Consider the following 18,846-nt stretch of genomic DNA (forward strand, 5'->3'; position numbering starts at 1 on the left):
ACATGGAAACGCTAAAAACACACAAAAATACGAAATATCCTCTTTATAATATTAGTGTAGACAAAGGGAACTCCAATTGTCTTTTTAAATAAAACAGTTTATGAATAAAATAAAATTGAAATCGTACTTTCTGAAACTTTAAAATGTATGTTCTATTTATATCGTATAACAAATTTCTGCATGAATTTGAAATAATTTGAACCTTAGCGATTTAAATGCTGTATATAGCACAACAGTAATTCCATATGCAAATAAATTTCAAGGGATCTTGTTGACAGGCGTGAGGAGAAATTTTAAGTTTTAATTGTTATTTTACGATGGTAACAAAGCATTATCGGGGTTAGATGAGGAGTCGCGGACGGCCGGAACGAATCTATGACTTTTGAATTTAAAGTATTGTAAAAGAGAATTACTTCAATTAAAAAATGACTATTAACCGCTGATTGTACTGTTAACATTCGTGAAATCTGTTTTGCGTTATAAAAACGAAATCGGGCGTAATGTTCGGCAGTCGGCTTCATTTATTATTTTTTTTATATTTTAATCATAATAAAAAACCATTATAGTAAAAGGACGACTGACTCCGAAAATAATATTCATGTGTGACATTACAGGAAAAAACATAGTAAACATATTATTCTTTTTTTTGCATTGGCCCTATTATATACATATTCCTATGGTCGATGTTATGCTCCTGCATATATGCATCTCTAACAGCCTTTGCGTAGAGGCTGTAAGAGATACTAAGCCCTTAAATGGGTCGTAGTTTAATGCAAAGGCTAGGCTAGGCTTGTTTAATTAAGGACGTGTTCACAAAAGTGTTTTTTTTTTCAATAAAATATTTCCCACTCTTTAAAAACCTTATACGCTTACCTACGGTATATTTTCGAAACAGGATGATGTAAATAGCAACAGAAAAATGACCCTAAATAAATACCTATATTACTACTATAAAAATATATAATCTGTGCCCATATTATCCATTTTGAAGGAAGAGGTTTACCGATAATAATTTTTACGATATGAAAAATCAACATTTCAAACGAAATTTTTCACGCTTCTAGCATATAAAAGTATTCTGTTTGCGGCAATTGTTAGTCTTGTTTGTCATTCTTACATTACAAACCCTTCCGAAAGAATTTATATAATAAACTATGTATCACTAAAACATATCTCAATCATAAATTTAGGAACATAGAGCCCTCTATTGTTGAGTGGATATAAAATCTGTACCTGTTTAAAATTTAATTGAACGCCATCTAGAATTACAAACATTATCAACTATAATACATTAAAAATTTGTTCTTTTTATTTTCACGTGATGTAAGATATTTTTGCCATTTTTAATTTTACGAATAAATAAAATAATATTAGTTTTTTATCTATACCATATTGATTAAAAATTTGTGCTATGTGAGATCGATCCTAAACAGGTTGCGTAAAAATGTGTTGTAATAGGAATAGTGACATTGACATTCATTTTGTTTTCATTAGAATTTGATATCTGTGATTGTTGTGTGAGCGCGTAAATACGGAATTTTTATTGATTTTGAACTCAGAAAAATATTTCAATACTTTACCTGAGGTCAATTATTACATTTGAAAAGCTGACGGAATAGATATTGTATAAACATTTTTAGGATATCGATGTCTACACAGTCGAAAACAATGCCGTTGATTGATTTAAAAGTGTACATACGCGTAGTCGCTGCGGTATTTTCGGTATGGATTTATATTTTACTTTAATTAGAACTACCCTTCAAATGAAATGTAAAACACGAATATGGAAAAATAGTACCGTGATTCTATATTTGATAGATCGCTTTACATTTTATATTGCATTAAGTACATACTATAAATAAATATAATGAATAAATATTAAATATTTATTTATGATAATGTTTACTGTACCCCGTAACTAACTACTTATCCTCGTCTTATTTCATGCAATATTATTGTCTTGCATTAGAAATAGTATGTTATATCAATAATGGAATTTACAATAATACAATTAATTAATGAAATTCCAGATATCTTCGGCCACAGCTTTTGTAATGGCCCTTCTGCGTCTCCTCAATCCAGAACTCTTCTACTTAGAATCATTAGATCATACAGATAAGGGTAAGATGTATTAATAGAAACAAGTAATTATTGTAGCATAAATAATTATAGCAGCACTTTTATGTTTACCATTCCATTGATTGTTAGATCATATGTATTAGATACAGCTGTTCTTTTTGATGTGTGGAAGATATAGATAATATTCTGATTTCCTTACATTCCCATAAGCAATTGGCTTGACATGTTGATATCAGATTTTCTCATAATTCATAAATTATGTGACAATCAACATACAGGTTTCTCTTATTACTTACATAATAAAATAGCATAACTCATACTTAACAAGTTTAATTAGTGAGTAGAGCTTTGCGAACGGCAAACGTAACTTAAAAATATCTATTCACAACAAAACAGACAATCTCAGTTTATATAATCTGTTTGACTCATTCACTTAGTTTTATACATGCCTTTAGCAATATAAATTCTCAACGAATTAATCCTTAACATTCCAGCAATCCACTACTTCATCAGTGGCATGATGCTGATAACAGGCGCCATTGGGTTTCTCAACAGTCTCATAGTGATGAACCGCAGTGCTACCCTGAACACGGGCCGCAATATCACAGTGTGGCTGCTACTGGACTCGCTGTTCGAGACCTCTCGCGTGGTGTATGTGTTTGTGTGCGAGATCATTATAAAGGGCAAAGGGACTTGGCAAGTGTACGAGCTGTTGATCAGTGTGGCGCAGTACTGTGAGTATACTTGTCTTTGCATTGCTTTAAGTACTTGTTTTCCGTTTGGATATACATTTGTGGCTACTTTAATATCATTATTTCTGTTAAACATATTAAGGAAAATGATGTCCTTTAATTTTCCACCATTAAAATATACCTATGTAATAGTATTTTTAACCAAGTGTTTTTTAATTTTTGTTTTTCTCTTGTTCCAGTGCTGGACAGCTTTCTGTACTGTCAGATGATACTCAGACACTAGTATTGGCTGTTATTTTTTATTTTAAATTGTTACTTGTTGATAATCACGAGCGAAGACAGGTTACATTCCATTTGCTAGCTGTAATTATATATTGAGATTTATGAGCATTCCGAGCTTTAAAATTGGTGTAAAACCAGCAATTTATAAAGTTAGGTAATAAAACCATAGTTTAATTAATGATATTGACTGTAGACAAATAATAGAGTAAATATATAACTGTCTGTAAAGTTGTCATTCGCTCGTTTAGTGTATAGATCTTAGACATTCCTATCTTGAATAGACTTCACATTACTATGATCTCTTTTTGAAATTAAGTATTAATCAAGTGATATTATTATAGTGTTAGACACGTTTTGTAGTTTGTATTCTAAAATGTTCACTTCATGAGTTTACCTTTCTCGTGTTTTAAATCATGTTTTATATAGCCATCTATGTGAAGATATTTTTTATAAACTATGAGTTATATCAATAATTTGGCTTCTTTGTTTTCATTTCAAGAGCACGCAATATTTTTTAATGATAATTACTTATTTATATTAATGTGATATGGTTAGTAAACATCCAAATATTGAAAATAAATGGCCAAATTTTATTACCACTTACAATTTTATTTGATATCAATCACGAACAATGATTGTACATGAAATGTATCTACCTCATGAAGTGACGCCTTTCCCCTACTTCTGTGATGTACCAAATCTAGTGTAATCGAGAATTATATTTAGGTGTTCTAAGGGTCGATTTTTCAAAACTTAGACCGTACCACAAATATATAACTGCTGAATAATTTTGAATTTTCTTTTTAATTCTTTTTACTCAACTGAACAGGTTTATTAAGTACTTATATTAGATTCGATATTATTTTTCTATTCATACTTATTGGTGTAATACAATGCATAAATGTTTGTTTTTAATTGGTTATTGTCTTTTCCATTATTTTGTACAATATTCTAGATATTTATATTAATCGCATTAAATATGCATCATTGTTGAAGATGTTGCTAAGTTTTGAAAAATATGTCCACATCGAATTTTAATTTTTGTTAAGTAAATTTACGACTTTTAAAAATTTTAATTTATGGTTTAGTGAGATTTCAACTTGCATTTTTATTATTGAACTCTAAATTAGCATTTATTACGTTTTGTTTGTAAATATGGAAATTATATTTAAACGTTACTATTAACTAGATACTAGATTAAGGAATTTTATCTCTGAACTCTTTAAGTCGTTGTTATTATTTTAAATTATTTGAAGGTTTTATCAATTCAACTTGCATGTTTTTGTATACTATAAAAAATGTGCAAACCATGTAAATATACTTATTGTTTTTTTTACTTTTTTTATTTCGTTTTTTATATACAATCCTTAAATATTTTTCATTTGTGTATGGTAAAGAATTTGCAATATGTGAGAAAATCAATATGAATTGCAGACATTAAGTTAACAATGTATTCGAATTTTATTCAATGATTTTTAATAAACGGTCCAAAAATAAAATACATCGTTTTAATAATTTTCTTTAATCAGTGAGTGGTTTGTCCAAAAATATACTGCAGCTATAACACACTACGTGAACAATCAGTCCTATCTTATATGAGACAACTTGTATTCGAACAATATCAACCGAATTCATCAATACAAATTGAGTACAGCAGATCCATATATCTTGTTTTCTCTTTAATATTTTTTATATGAAAAAGTAAAAACAGTTGCCTCATAATAAGATTACATCACCATATCTCAACAAGAAACTCTTATGTACGCACTCAACAATACTGATATATATATTGTTCATTTAACAACTCTGTTTTTCCCATTGTCTAATTTTATACGTGATAATTGTAATTACAAAAGTATAAGGAACAAAATATTAGTTATAGGCCTGAAACTGTTCCCAGCAATATTGCAACATGTCATTACAATATATAACATATTTTAAATAATTTGTACTAATGAGAAAGTAATTATTGTATCTATTAATTAATTGAAATATTTGCAATGGCGCTAGTCACACTTAAAATTCCACAACGGGAAAAACACATATGTTATATGTAGTTGTATAAATTACAATGTTGCCATTGCACTGAAACAATAAGAGAAAAGCGAAACCAATGAGCTTCCAGCCATTCCAAACGTTACCCTGTTCAAATTTATAGAAAAAATACTATCATCGTAGGCCAATATTTGTCACAAAATCCGTATTAAAAATAATCAGATTCCATTTAAAATGCAAAGTTTCGTCAAAAAGTGATCACAAAAAAAGGTTTCACATTAAAAAATATAATTTGTGTTACTCGCGAATGGCACCGAATGAAACCCCAGCGTACAGAAGATAAACTCTCTCTAAAACTACTACTCTCGTTCAAAGTACGAAAATACTATGAATATTTTACACTTAATGGCACTTCTAAACGTTTTTATCTTAATAATTTTATAATCATTTAACTATTTAGAAGAAAGGCGTTGTGTTTGTGGATAGCCTTATGATCTGTATAAAAAAAAAATAATAAAAAAATCATTATAAAAAAGTAATACGCAATATGGCAATATTGAAAACTCATTGTAATTTTTTTTTCGTATAAATCTATGATATTTATTATCAAGTTAGATAACTTGACATACAAAAATGTATATTTGTATCAATACAAAAGCTATCCACCTACACTTGTACAAAGTAGATGTTAATTTTATAATGTCTACCATTTGGTCAAACATACAAAATCGATTTTCCAATATTCAAATAAAGCTTTTAGAAGGATAAATTTATATCATCTCGTATTTTTAAAAACAAATGAGTGGGACAGAATATTTATTCTTATCTAGATAATTTGATCATTGGAAAATCAACTTTAAGTTAATTTCAACAGAACTCATCCAACAATGTACTATCAAGCTATTATTTATCTTTTTTATAAAAAAATGTTAAGTTCTATTAAAAGACCCTACGCTACAACGCGATCATTATATATATTTTTTATATTACAGCATATTGCTAAAAATCTGTGGCCTATAGCAAAAAATCGTGTCAACTGCATATAAATTTTACATTTCAATAAATTCTGAATCTCACAACCCACTACCGAAGTCATATAATCTAATTATAATATGTTGTGTTTGGGATAGCAGCGTTACCGAGTTTTATAATTCTTTTCATTCATTTTTAGTCTTGAATGATATTACTTTGAGCTTGATTTCATGAGTTACTTTTCAATTAATTCTTTCGGACTTTTTAAAAATAAGTAAATTATTATTCATTATTATTAATTGTTTGAGTAGAAATAACTTCATCATGACAAAAAAGAAACAAATATAACCAAAAATCGCCGAAACAAGGTACATCAGGCAACACAACACAACGCTGTCACCCCAACCACCTGCGAGACGACATTGAGATCCAAACAAAAGGAACTAATCAACTAACATACAGAACCGAAAACAAAACAAAATAAACTGAATCCGTATCTATCTACAATAATATTGTCATGTCTATAATATGCTACACATTCGTATATTTTCCTTCCGGCCGCACGACGACTCCGAGTCGAACTAGAAATAGAAAATACACTGAGCGCCGCAAGATGGCGCTCGCTAAGTGTTGCCAGCTACGCGACTGCTCTAGCACCTCGGCTAACTCACAATTGGATACGAAATGATTACGTTACCGTTACGTACATACCTTGAGTGTTAGCGGTGGAACTTGTTGAAGTGTGAATTTTTATTTTACATTTTTATCTAAATCAAGTATCGATAGAGGAAGTATGAGTTATAGTGTTATCTGCAATTTTAGGCCTATTAAAATAGGTTGATATTCTTTAATTTTTAGCGCTTCCAATTCATATTGATTCTATCGAATATTCCACCCTTCAACAATTGAATACTTACGATGAGCGCCATCTAGCGGACGAGGCCGACACTACGAGGATATGTTTCAGCGTCCTTACAATTCAAAAGTCTACTCTATAATAACAACTTACACTACATCAATTATTAATACTAAGGGAGATCCATCCCCCTGCGCGAGATGAAAAAATAAAATGCATTTGGCCGATAGAAAATTGAAAAAATTTGGCCTTTTTGGTAAATTTTGAAATGCATCAAAGTTAAGGTACGATTTAGGAACGAAGGCTCACTTCGCTATTTGGCACCTTCACACACGAAAAGCACCGACACATTCACTTATCTCACTAACGCGTGCACACCGCGCCGCGTGCTTCTTTGTGACCGTTAGAGTATCGACAATACTATACTTATCAATTCATATAATCATTACAATATGCATTAATTCAATTTGTATCATTGTATGTTATAAATTATATAAAAAAAGAATCTTGAATGCGTATTTGCATAACGAAGATAATTCATTATTTTATATTAATTAAATCACACACGCAATTAACGCTTATGTATAGGACAGACGTGTGAGCGCGTCGAATGCACGGAACAGAATGAATTCGGCGAAGGAAAAATGGGATCGGCTATAGGAGGATGATGTGGGACAAAAGTGGGATTAGGAAATGGGTCAAAAGAGGGGCACGGGACACATATAGCCAGGTTGGTCAAATCCAACGGAATCGCTAGTTCTGGTGGAATTTCGGCAATATTAGTCAATTCGAAAATGGGCGGGGCGAGGATAGTCACGTGACTAGTTCGATCTGAAGTTTCATCTGAATTGATACTAAGCGATTTTACAGTGAAGTGTTTCGTCTGTCTATACGTGGGTGGCGTAGGAGCTTTCACATGATCGGCTTGGTGTAAAGCACGTTTGGAATCGTGCGTCGCTCCTGCGGGAAGCCCGTATGGGCGGAGCGAGGGCGGGGGCGGGGCTAGCGCAGCGGGGGCGGGGCGCGGGGGGGCCGCTAGAAGTTCTGCTGGCGCTTGCGCTTGAGCGAGATGGCGTCGAGGATGGGGCGGCGCTTGCGCTCGTAGGCGGCGTGCAGGCGCTCGATCTCCGCCTCCATCTCCACGTCCAGCCGCGCCTGCAGCGCCTCCAGCTCGCCCTCCGACAGGTACGACAGCTGCGCGCCGCACACAAGCCGCACACACGTTATTTACATTCATCATTGATAAAAAAAAATAAAAAAAACAAACAGTTCGTTTCACCGAGTGCTCCATTAATTGATGAAAGCGTTCATTTGAATTGATATCTTTACAAAATTTATCCACTGAAGGCATGTTTCATCATGATTTCATGCAAATTTTATGAACGACTTTAAATTAAGTAGGGGCCATAGAAACTTTTTTCTGTCAAGCCAATTTGACCAACAGTCTGTACACTTATTAAAACGTTGAACTATGAACTGAAGAATCAAATTAAATGAACAAGAGCAATGCAAAATGAATGCTAAATGTATCAAAGTGAAGCTATTGTATCACTAAAATTACATCATAGTAGCAAAGGTATGTCTATAACATATTGTCTTTAAAAACATCTTAGTCATTAGTAAATACTTGAAGCTAATTCTATCTAAGCTTTCAAATTTAAGAATAATGAAAGGAAAATAATTAATTCTTTAGCTATCTTAAATGTGTATAGAAATACCAATGTAATCCTACTCAATTACATTTTATGGAAATTACAATAGCTTTCATTAGCTTTTAGCAAGATTCATCAATAAAACTGTTTTATTTTTTTATTCGCAAGTATAATTACGTATGAACAAATTATAAACACATATACAAAAGAAATCAAATCAAGAGAATATCTAAAAACAGTTTTATCAAACATTTTATTCAGTTTATTGCCATATCCCATTGTCACAATACATTTCGTATACCATACATATGTTGAAATTTATCTATAACTAAGTTATTAACAAACTAACGTAACGTTTGGAAAACAAAGTTTTGTATTATGAAAGTGGGATAATAAATAAGTTACGCAGAACGCCCCGTAAGTACCTAATATAAAAATATATATAAAAAAACTTTGTATCTATTTCAAATTTATATTCGTGTGTTAGATGATTTAGTCACAACATCAAAGTAAGCATTTAATCAATTAAATATTATAATAAAATAAAGTATATATACATACATATACAAATTATTTTGTGGTATATAATAAATGCAGTTATCTTTAAATATTACATGTATGTTAAAAATATTAATAACAAGAATTAAATAAAAAAATAAACATGAAAAATATCTGAGTTTGCATCCGTGTATCTATATATAAAAATGCGCTTTTAGTGTAATGGTGTAATATTGTCTATATGTATATACTTATGTGTAGATACATACTGAAGTATGTGAGTATATATGTGTGTATAGTATTTAGATTGTTTGTTGTACAGTGGATATTGAATTTAAAATAAACTTAGAAAAATAAGACTGTAGTTTGTTAGCTAATAACTTTTTAGTAGGTGAACCTTTTTTATTTGAAATCTGTTGCCTGCCATGAGGTCCCATAAATTTGATATGGTTATAAAAAATTTACGGCGGTTTAGTATTTTGATTAAAATAATTTGCTCTTTCATTAACTTTTGCTGTAATTTATCTGCATGAGCGTGAGTTTATTGTTGTATTATTTTTGTTAAGTCGAGTGTGATCTATGTGCGATGTGTGTCGAGCTGCTGATCGCGTGTGTGCTTCTTTTTTGGGTGTGTGGGTTTATTGTCAAACTGATATTCAATATTTTGCACGAGTTTAAGTACGTGTGTGTGTGCCCGTGTATGTACGTGTGTGTGTGTGTGTGTGCGCGTGCGCGGACTCACGGGGCGCGAGGAGCGGCGTGTGCGCGAGACAGACGACGTGCAGTTGACTTACGAATTCGAAGTTGCCCGACTCGATGAGCGCGCCCACGCTCGCGCCGCCCGCCAGCTCCGCCACCGCCGAGCTGCGCACACACACCACACACGGCGTTACGGGCGTGCTACTTCGTACATCGTGTCTATACTTGCCACGTGACGTAGCACACAGGGGGAGTCGTGGCTGTCACGTGAGTGGCCAACGAACAGGTTTGTGTACCTCGTTTTTTTCGTGCTTTTAAATTTTTATTTTTTTGGCTCATTTCATCGTTACTCTTTACCATTCTTTATCGGTAAATTGCAGGTAACGCATTTACAAATGCCCTACTTCCTCAAATGCAGTGGGGCGGTGGGTTATGGGCGGTGGTGATCGTTTACCACAAGATGAACAAAAAAGACCGGGGGGGCGGGTGTAGAAATATGTGAGGGTGTTGACCTGAGCGTGTCGGGCGCGGGGCGGGTGCCGTTGGCGGGGGGCGCGCGGGGCGCGGGCGGCGCGGGCGCGGCGGGGGGCGCGGGGGGCGCGAGGGGCGCGGGGGGCGCGGGCGGCGCGCGCCCGCCCGCCTCCTTCTGCTCGAAGTGCTCCAGGAACAGCGGCCGGTAGCGCGGCTTGTGCGTGTCCATCGGGTCCGTGTCGTGACCTGCGATGCGATGCGGTGTTTGTTTATATTGTTTATTCAATAAAAAGTATTTTGTAATTGTATACACCAATATTATAAAAGTCAACATTTGTGTTTTTCGTACGTATTCTTGTATTGTGTAACAAAAAACTGTTGGACCGATTTTGAAATTTTTTTCACCCATCGTGGGACGTAACCTATACAAGTAATATAACTCACGCTTCATGGTGGCGAGGTCGTGCGGCTCGTTGATGACCATGGTGGCGAGGCCGGCCGCCAGCTCGGCCGAGCCGTCGCGCGCCGGCACCAGCGTGCCCGCCTGCTTCAGCGTGTCCGCGCTGTACAGCTCCCCCGCGCCGCCCCCGCCGCCCCCGCAGCCCCCGCCCTGCACACACACATACACACAACGTTATACTAATCATACTAGACTAGGTGTGAAAGCATAACAGTGTTTAATATTAGTTTCATAGCATTTAAATACTTTACAAATGAGAAATTTTTAAAGAATGGAAAAAATTTGATCACGAGGCGCGATAAAGCCCGCGTCATTTTACTAAAGCGTAGCAACGCCTAGCTTCAACAATCGAATTTCTTCTACTCTTTTGATTTCATATGCTTAAGCCTGCAACAATTCTTATCTTTTTTACGAACGTTTTAGTATTTTTTTTTTGTATAGAAAGATGTTACATAGACGAAAAATTAATAAATAGGTAAATTTAAAAACAAGTATTCTACATATGAAGCTTACCGCAGCGAACGTTTTCGCATTGTTCGCGTTCATTGCGTTCCTGTACGCCTGGCTCTCGCGTATTTCGCCCGCCTCCAGTATCATTTGGCTGAGGATACTCGGTTGTTTCGCATTGCCTGAAATATATACAGATAGACTTCACATCGCGCGGGATTTGTTTGATCCTTTGTATATGTACAATAATAATACTATAAATGCAAAAGTATGATTATTAATTAATAATTAATGTAGAACATTTTTGATATACAATAAATCATTTTGAATATGAATTAGAAAATTTGAACATTTCCCTCTTGACCTATGACGGTATGTTACCATAAACGATTACTAGTAGTTTCGCTTTAAAAGTATGCGCTTAGCGTAAAGATAATCTATCCAGTAATGTTTATATATCTATCTTTATTAGATTTTGACACCCTGTCTTTGTACAAACTTTCATTCGGATCCGTTGAGCCGTTTTAAGTTTATAATAGTATGAGGATCAAATAGAATATATGCATAACAGACCTATAAACTCGTGGGTCAACAAATACTCAGCGGTGGCCCTCTCCTCCGGATTCTTGACTAGGCACTGACTCACAAAGTCTATAAACTCCGGCGACCACTGGTCCGGCTCTCTGAAATTTCATTTTGTTATTTTTAATCACTACATAGTACAAAACGAAGTCCCATTCCGCTGTCTGTGTGTCTGTATGTTTAGATCTTTAAAAATATGCAACAGATCTTGATGGATTTTTTTTTTTTTAATAGATACAGTGATTCAAGAGGAAGGTTTATATGTATAACAAAAAATGGCAGAACAGCATTTGCCGGGTCAGCCAGTTATTTATAAATCAGGAAATGAAACAATCATACTAATGTTTTATCAATTTCTAGAAACTTTTATAAACAAGGCATTTAACGTTCTTTCTTTATCAAATCTATGTGTTTATTTTATTTTATGGCCATCGCTACGTGGTCTACACTCCACACCGAACCGGCACTCACCGAAAGGAGGGGGGCGGCTTGGTCGGTATCATGAATATGGCCCGCATGGGGTGTATGTCCCCGTATGGGGGCTTGCCCTCCGCCATCTCGAGCGCGGTGATGCCGAGCGACCAGATGTCCGCCACGCAGTCGTAGCCGATCTCCTGTATCACCTCCGGCGCCATCCAGAACGGCGTGCCGATCACCGTGTTCCGCTTCGCCATCGTGTCCTGGTGACGGGGGGAAGGGGGAGAGGAATGGTTTACGTGACACGTGTCTATGTTAATGATATAGGCACGTGACATTTGACGATTTCTTTGCTCTTACTGCTCAAAAAGGGAGACATAGTAAGAGACCAGCAAATACAAGTATCAATGTTTTTAAATGTATAATTTGGCTTGAAATCATCACAGACATCTTTAAAAATAAGAGCGCTAAAATATTAAAAAAAAATTAGGAGGTAAGTTGATTACTTGGAATTACTAATTAATAAATAAAAATAATTTTGACCCCAACCCTGCAGACGAAACAAACTGAATACCGTCATACTCACCGTCAACTGTCCCGCGACGCCGAAGTCGGCCAGTTTGGCGTGACCCTCCATGTTGAGCAATATGTTCCCAGCTTTAATGTCCCTGTGGATCTTCCTCCGCCGGTGCAGGTACTCCAGCCCCTTGAGCGTGTCGCACAGGATCGTCGCTATCTCGTCTTCTGACAACGTTTTCTTCCGTAACCTCATTATATCTGATACTGAACCCGCCCCGCAGTACTCCATCACGATCTGCACATGTCATTGTGAAATCGAATCTAGTCCATATCAAATGGATTTTATATTCAATTCGTAGAAACCTAAATTCAGGAAAAAATGTAACAAAAACAAAGATTTCTTTGAATTTGTTATCTGAATTCTAGATAACCAGACATTACAAGTAATACGTACCGGAGATTAGAGGTCTGTCTGTTGTTTAATATAGATTTTAAGGAAAAGATAATAAGATAGCATAAACAGAATTTTCACATTCATACTAAAAAGAAGCCTCACCCAGAGATCAGTGTTCTTAAAATAGCTTCCATAATATTTAACTACGTATGGACTGTCGCACTGCTGCATGATGGAGATCTCCTTGATGATCTCCTGCAGGTCCGTGTCCACCGGCACCTGCTTGATCGCGAGCACCTGCTCGCTCTCTTTGTGTAATGCCTGGAAATTAAGAAAAAATAATAAAATGTTATTTGATCCAAAAGAAAAAACATAATTTAGGTACAGAAGCTGCATTGAACCCCATACTAGGGTCAGTAGGAGTTGACTAATAATAAAATATTCTTAATAAAGTGAAAGAATTTGTAAGGGTAATGTCGGAAATTTTGTTAGGGTAATGTCGGAAATTTGTTAGAGTAATGTCGGAAAATTTGTTAGGCTAATGTCGGAAAATTTGTTAGGGTAATGTCGAAAAAATTTTATTGAATTTTTGTTATTTGCCAAAAAGATATTTAAGCGAACGAGCGAGATTGAGCAAATGAATTTTTGATTTCGTTAGCCTTATCTACCATTGATAACTGAAACATTATGTATGCTCTACATAATTTCTGGAAAAAGATTTTTTTTAAATTGGTCCAGATTTGGGTGAAATTGTTAGAAAAGTACACAAATACAAGTTTTCTTTTTATAATATTGTGTAGATAAAGAAAAACTCATACATATTAAATTCGGCAAAACGATTAACCCATTACAAACACAAAAAAAAAACAATTAAACCCGATCAAAATAAAAAAATTCAAGCCTGATTCGGCGATCGACCTTTGCAAAACGAAAACCCCTGCGTTCGGAAACACGTTAGACAATAAAAATCAAACCAGGTTATAAATGCATCTGAAACCGGTCCCACGTTCATACGCAATTCTGCGAACGGGATTGTGGGTAAGGCATAAAGGAATCGATCGCAAAGCCAATCTAAGATTACTGTTGACACTGTGCCGCAAGCGCACCGGTTTGTAACGGGAACAGAGCTGGATACGGTGCTCATAGAGGAACAATGCTGTGATTTACTGAGGGGAATAAGGAAATGCTACAAGTTCTGGTTGTGGATGATCTCTTTTTCCGTAAACAACAAAATTTTTAGGCGTCCCATTTATACCGACACGAAAATGTATTGAAATATATTAAACGAAAAGGCAATTTTTTTTTGTTGTTATAGGAAAATGTTAATATTTTTTCAATATCATATTAATTATTCGCTACCTTTATTTGCCATTTACCATGTCTTCACCGTCTGCAACTCGAACGAGCCTTTATAAAGCAAGTTCAAGTATTCTAATCCTGAATATAGCCAAGTTCAAGGGATGACCTAGCGGCAGGGCTCAACTTGTATACCGTTTTAATACCTTTATAATATGCCTCATTATTGCAGATTCTACAGTTTTCTTTAAGCGCCAAATAGTATAGTCATAGTATGTTTAATTTGACGTGACCAATTACAAATTAAATGAGATGAAAGTAACCGTAGTAGTAGGTCGTGCAAGTGCAAAAACCTCTCAACGGATATAGATTTGAAGCGAATATAACACACATCTAGGTGTAGGTAAATCAGGACATCTCAGGAACGCGTTTGGCATACATTGTAATTTTAAACGCAAGAGCACTGACATCGTTAACTGAGATATGCGAACACTGGACCCGTACCGGCCGTACGAGAATTACTAGGAAATAATGTTTATTTGGGATCGAGCTAATTAAGGTGGTGACTGTTGACCGGCCGGTGGAAATAAATACAACAAGAAGAAGGGAGACTAAAAGAGTTTCAGTTTAGACGCAGTACGTAATAAATCCGACACAACAGATATCCAATCCAAAGTAGTTTGTTGGTGATCTATTAAATTGATTTGTTTATGTTTTGTTTCGACTTTTGGGAGATCGAATTCGGATACTCTTCCAGGAACAGAGCAAGTTTGAGCTTTTTAGTATTATACGATGCATAGAATATGACATTAAAACAATAACATTATAGTAGCTTTTGCCCGCGGCTGTGCACGCATTAAATGCGGAGCAGTTTAATAGATATTATTATACATATAAACCTTTCTCTTGAATCTATCTATCTCTTAAAAAAACGCCATCAAAATCGTTGATGCAGTTTTATAGATCTAAGCACACATACAGACGCGGGAAGCGACTTTGCTCTATACTATGTAGTATGTATCGATAGTGATGATGGTGATTTTTTGGCCGCCAAATCATTATGTGTACGTTAAAAACTGTTATATAATAAATAACTGTAACTCACAATAAGTCTTTAATGTGTAATAAATACCATATTAATAATGACCTTATATACACTGCCATAGGAACCCTCTCCGAGCTTGCATATGATGTCAAAAACCTCCTCCGGTTGCCGCGTGAGACTCTCCTCCGATAACTTCTTTAACTCACTGAAATAAAGAAAAGAATTCATAAGATTTAAAGCCTCTCTATGACGATCTCTAGTTACTAGTCCTAAAGAAATATGTTTTGTACATATGCAATACCTATAAAATTAAATAAGCTTTATCTAAATTCTAGAACAATTATCTTCAAATGAGCTGTAACCACCCCCGGGATCTATGGGCCTAAAAGGAGGACCTGCGATTTAAATAAAATATTAGAATCTACGAATACTGCTATATTGTATACTTACGCTAATATATTGGGACACAAATGAGGTAACCTATTATATCATATACAAAAGTATCTATTAAAAAAGATCCGTTTTTAAATAAATGACCATCACGCTAGCTAGTATTACATATTTCAATCAAATAACCGTGTTCATGCATACAAAAAATAACAAAAACTCATTGAAAAAAATCCTTTGAACATACCATGATTATATAGAGGTAGGTTAAAGGGCACACGATTGTAGTTCAACGGCACAAACATTCGGCTACACTTTAAAGGGTGATATATCAAATGTTGTGAAGTAATAAGTCAGTGACCTGCGTGTAACGTTGACATAACGCTTTGGGGCAGTGCCGCGTGATGGTTCACGCCGGGGGTTATTAATAACTGGGGTTTTATTACGATTTTAGTGACCGACGCACGTCAATGTATACTACCACTCCAGGCAGAGATATTATCTTTGTTCAGTTGCTACCTATTACGTTGTATATGTTAATTATATAATACACTAGCAAACCCCGCGAACTCCGTTTCGCCACCAGATGGCTTCGTTTTTCCCGCTTTTCTGTTGAAATTTTTCCGGAATTTTCTTTGCTATAAACCTCATGACGCCCAAGACCTTTCCAACGAATGCAAAACCGTGGAAATCGGTTCGTGCGTTCTGGAGTTATAGCGTCAGGAAGGAAAACCCGACTTATTTTTATATAGTAGATTTAAAGATATATAACTCATGGAATATTTTTAAAGTTTTTAGTGTTAGAAATAGTATGTGGGAGTATACGGTTACAGATAAAACTCAGCACAAAACATTATGCAAACAGTCACAACGCTTTTAAGTACCGTTTTCAAATTATATGACAAACTAGCTGCGCCCCGCGGTTACACCCGCGTAAGTCCATATACCGTAGGAATATCGGGATAAAAAGTTGCCTATATGTTATTCAATTGTCCAGCTATCTACGTACCAAATTTCATTGTTTAATTGTTTTCTTGTATAAGCTTTTTTATTGTGATGTTTTGTGTTCATTATTGTATTGTTTTTTTTTTAATTGTAATTCTGTGGAGTCATATAAATGTTTCTTTCATTCTTTCATTGCAATCAGTTCCATAGTTTTTGCGTGAAAGAGTAACAAACACACACACATCCTTATAAACTTTCGCATTTATAATATTAGTGTATGTCGCCGTAAAATTGAGAATTAAATAGTTAGATTATAATTTAACTAGCGAGATTGCAATGTGTCGAAACTAAAGGCATAATTTTCTCTATCTAACTGTGTTGTGTTTACAATTCGACAGTGACTTTTATATGTAAACAAATACAATTACACATACAAGAAAACAAATAAAACATTACTTGACACCTTTTACTTGATTCCTTGTATGGGTGATTGTATTTGTTTGTGTATAAATATAACCGCAAATCCTCGTAATTACTTTTGTGTGTGATAATGAAATCTACTCCAAATAACAACACGCGGGTAGAAATTTCCTGAGACGGCGTCAAAATTTCCAACTTCAACGCTCTACGCTTTGTATCGACCACTATTCTGGTAATATTTGCGTTATTGAACTTTCAAGTGAAGTCCATTAAACTGCCGAATGGTTACGAAGCTCCTGTACGGATTTTATGAGGGGTCGTCGGAAGCAATTCTGCTGTGCTGTAAACGATTTGATCACATTCTATAAACGAGATTTTAGTTAAAAAGTCGTGGTGTTTTATGAGATTTATGGTTTATAAAAATCTGAGCAACTGCACCTACTTGAAATTTTGAAAGTTAATGAAGCGCTTATGTGCGCGGTTTACATGCGGTTTAAAGTAATGTCCATAAAATATAGGTACTTCGTACTGAATTGCACAATAATAATCTTAATTAAGGATAAATGAGCAAAATCCCGATGACGTGAAGCATCTAGTAATAGTAAACGAGAATGGAAAACGCCTAAACGTGGAAACGTGACTATCTCCGCAGTTATGCCACAAACTCTGATACATTGAAAACAACTAAATTGTACAACAAAAGTTGAATCGTTGAATGTCCACTCCGATCCAGCAGCAAAACAGCGCTGCATCGATCAGGCTGAGTAAAAACAATGCGAGCTTTAGAACGCTTGAAAAATGAAATAGTAAGTAAAGATGTAGCAATTTGAGACACGTGCATCGCACATCTGCGCGCGAGGAATGCGGCGGCACATTTTAGTTTCTTTATATAGTCATACACTGATACATTCTCGAGATCAGAAGCGGGAGGGATATTTAAATAGATCTCTATGTATTGTAATAACACCATGCTAATATGGATCTAATTGGTCATCAATTAGATTTGTTCACTTGGACGTCGGATCTTTTTGTCTCCTGCTAGAAAAGTTCAGATGACTTTTCTAAGATAAATTCTCTTTAAAAAAATATGCGTTTTTTTTATTATCATATATTACAGCTAAATATAGAATGAATAATACCCATAGCTATTGCGCTAATGTTATTTGTATAGCTATCTCAACGTAACCCAAGTGTTTGTCCTTATTCAATGGCGATCAACGCCAATTAGTCAAACTAAATCTAGACAGTGTTATATTAAAAACTTTTTAACGGATTTTTAACGCGATTTATTCATTATATTATTAACCCGACGTTTCGAACACTTTACAGCGAGCGTGGTCACGGGGAGACTGAGATGTTATATGTCTTGAAGGTCATACAAAAATTGTTGTTTGTGAACTACCTCCACCTATTTCTCCGCAGTTGATAGGTGGAGGTAGTTCACAAAAAGTTTTTAATTTCTAAATGTATAATACTCGCGTAAAACCAAACACAAGAAAATACTAGAGTCGCTCGGCGCCAGCCGCGCGAGCTGTACGTGTTGTTTACTCTGTCGCTTAACGTCGGGTGAAAATGTCTGATAGTGCGTGTACGACTGGACCTGCTGGCGTTGTTTACAACGAAGAATCGGGTGGCGAATTGTTTGGTTTGCATCCTATGCCCGCGGTAATGTCTTCGGACGATTCAATACATCGTAAACGTTTGAGAGATTATAGTGATGTAGACAATGATGATTTTA

The 18,846-nt window shown here is 35.1% G+C and overlaps 2 protein-coding genes across 4 annotated transcripts in view; one reads left to right on the top strand and one right to left on the bottom strand.

Moving 5' to 3' along the window:
* The first annotated feature begins 1,501 nt into the window (after nt 1-1,501).
* LOC119829421 lies at nt 1,502-4,174 on the top strand. The gene is made up of 4 exons (XM_038351908.1): nt 1,502-1,722; nt 2,031-2,121; nt 2,574-2,813; nt 3,011-4,174. Exons 1-4 carry the CDS (start codon nt 1,648-1,650, stop codon nt 3,052-3,054), a joined length of 450 nt encoding a protein of 149 aa, XP_038207836.1. The 5' UTR covers nt 1,502-1,647; the 3' UTR covers nt 3,055-4,174.
* A 3,698-nt stretch (nt 4,175-7,872) lies between these two features.
* The window catches only part of LOC119829411 (serine/threonine-protein kinase 3), a 22,197-nt gene continuing 11,223 nt past the window's right edge, over nt 7,873-18,846 (bottom strand). For all 3 annotated transcript variants that reach the window (XM_038351893.1, XM_038351892.1, XM_038351891.1), the window contains exons 2-11: nt 15,459-15,561; nt 13,178-13,336; nt 12,689-12,916; nt 12,157-12,365; nt 11,677-11,786; nt 11,170-11,285; nt 10,641-10,806; nt 10,238-10,442; nt 9,821-9,890; nt 7,873-8,070 (exon numbers count right to left, since the gene is read on the bottom strand). In XM_038351893.1, the coding sequence (XP_038207821.1) occupies nt 7,912-8,070; nt 9,821-9,890; nt 10,238-10,442; nt 10,641-10,806; nt 11,170-11,285; nt 11,677-11,786; nt 12,157-12,365; nt 12,689-12,916; nt 13,178-13,336; nt 15,459-15,561 (1,525 nt within the window). In that variant the 3' untranslated portion in view covers nt 7,873-7,911. The remainder of the gene's footprint in view (nt 8,071-9,820; nt 9,891-10,237; nt 10,443-10,640; nt 10,807-11,169; nt 11,286-11,676; nt 11,787-12,156; nt 12,366-12,688; nt 12,917-13,177; nt 13,337-15,458; nt 15,562-18,846) is intronic.

This window comes from Zerene cesonia, chromosome 10 (assembly GCF_012273895.1).
Source record: "Zerene cesonia ecotype Mississippi chromosome 10, Zerene_cesonia_1.1, whole genome shotgun sequence".
NCBI classification, from domain to species: Eukaryota; Metazoa; Arthropoda; class Insecta; order Lepidoptera; family Pieridae; genus Zerene; species Zerene cesonia.

What these genes read in the sequence shown, in the direction of transcription:
- LOC119829421 (XM_038351908.1), top strand. Translation starts at nt 1,648, where the DNA reads ATGTCTACACAGTCGAAAACAATGCCGTTGATTGATTTAAAAGTGTAC. An exon ending in ATTAGATCATACAGATAAGG is followed by an intron (nt 2,122 to 2,573) that starts GTAAGATGTATT and finishes TTAACATTCCAG; the next exon opens with CAATCCACTACTTCATCAGT. An exon ending in GATCAGTGTGGCGCAGTACT is followed by an intron (nt 2,814 to 3,010) that starts GTGAGTATACTT and finishes CTCTTGTTCCAG; the next exon opens with TGCTGGACAGCTTTCTGTAC.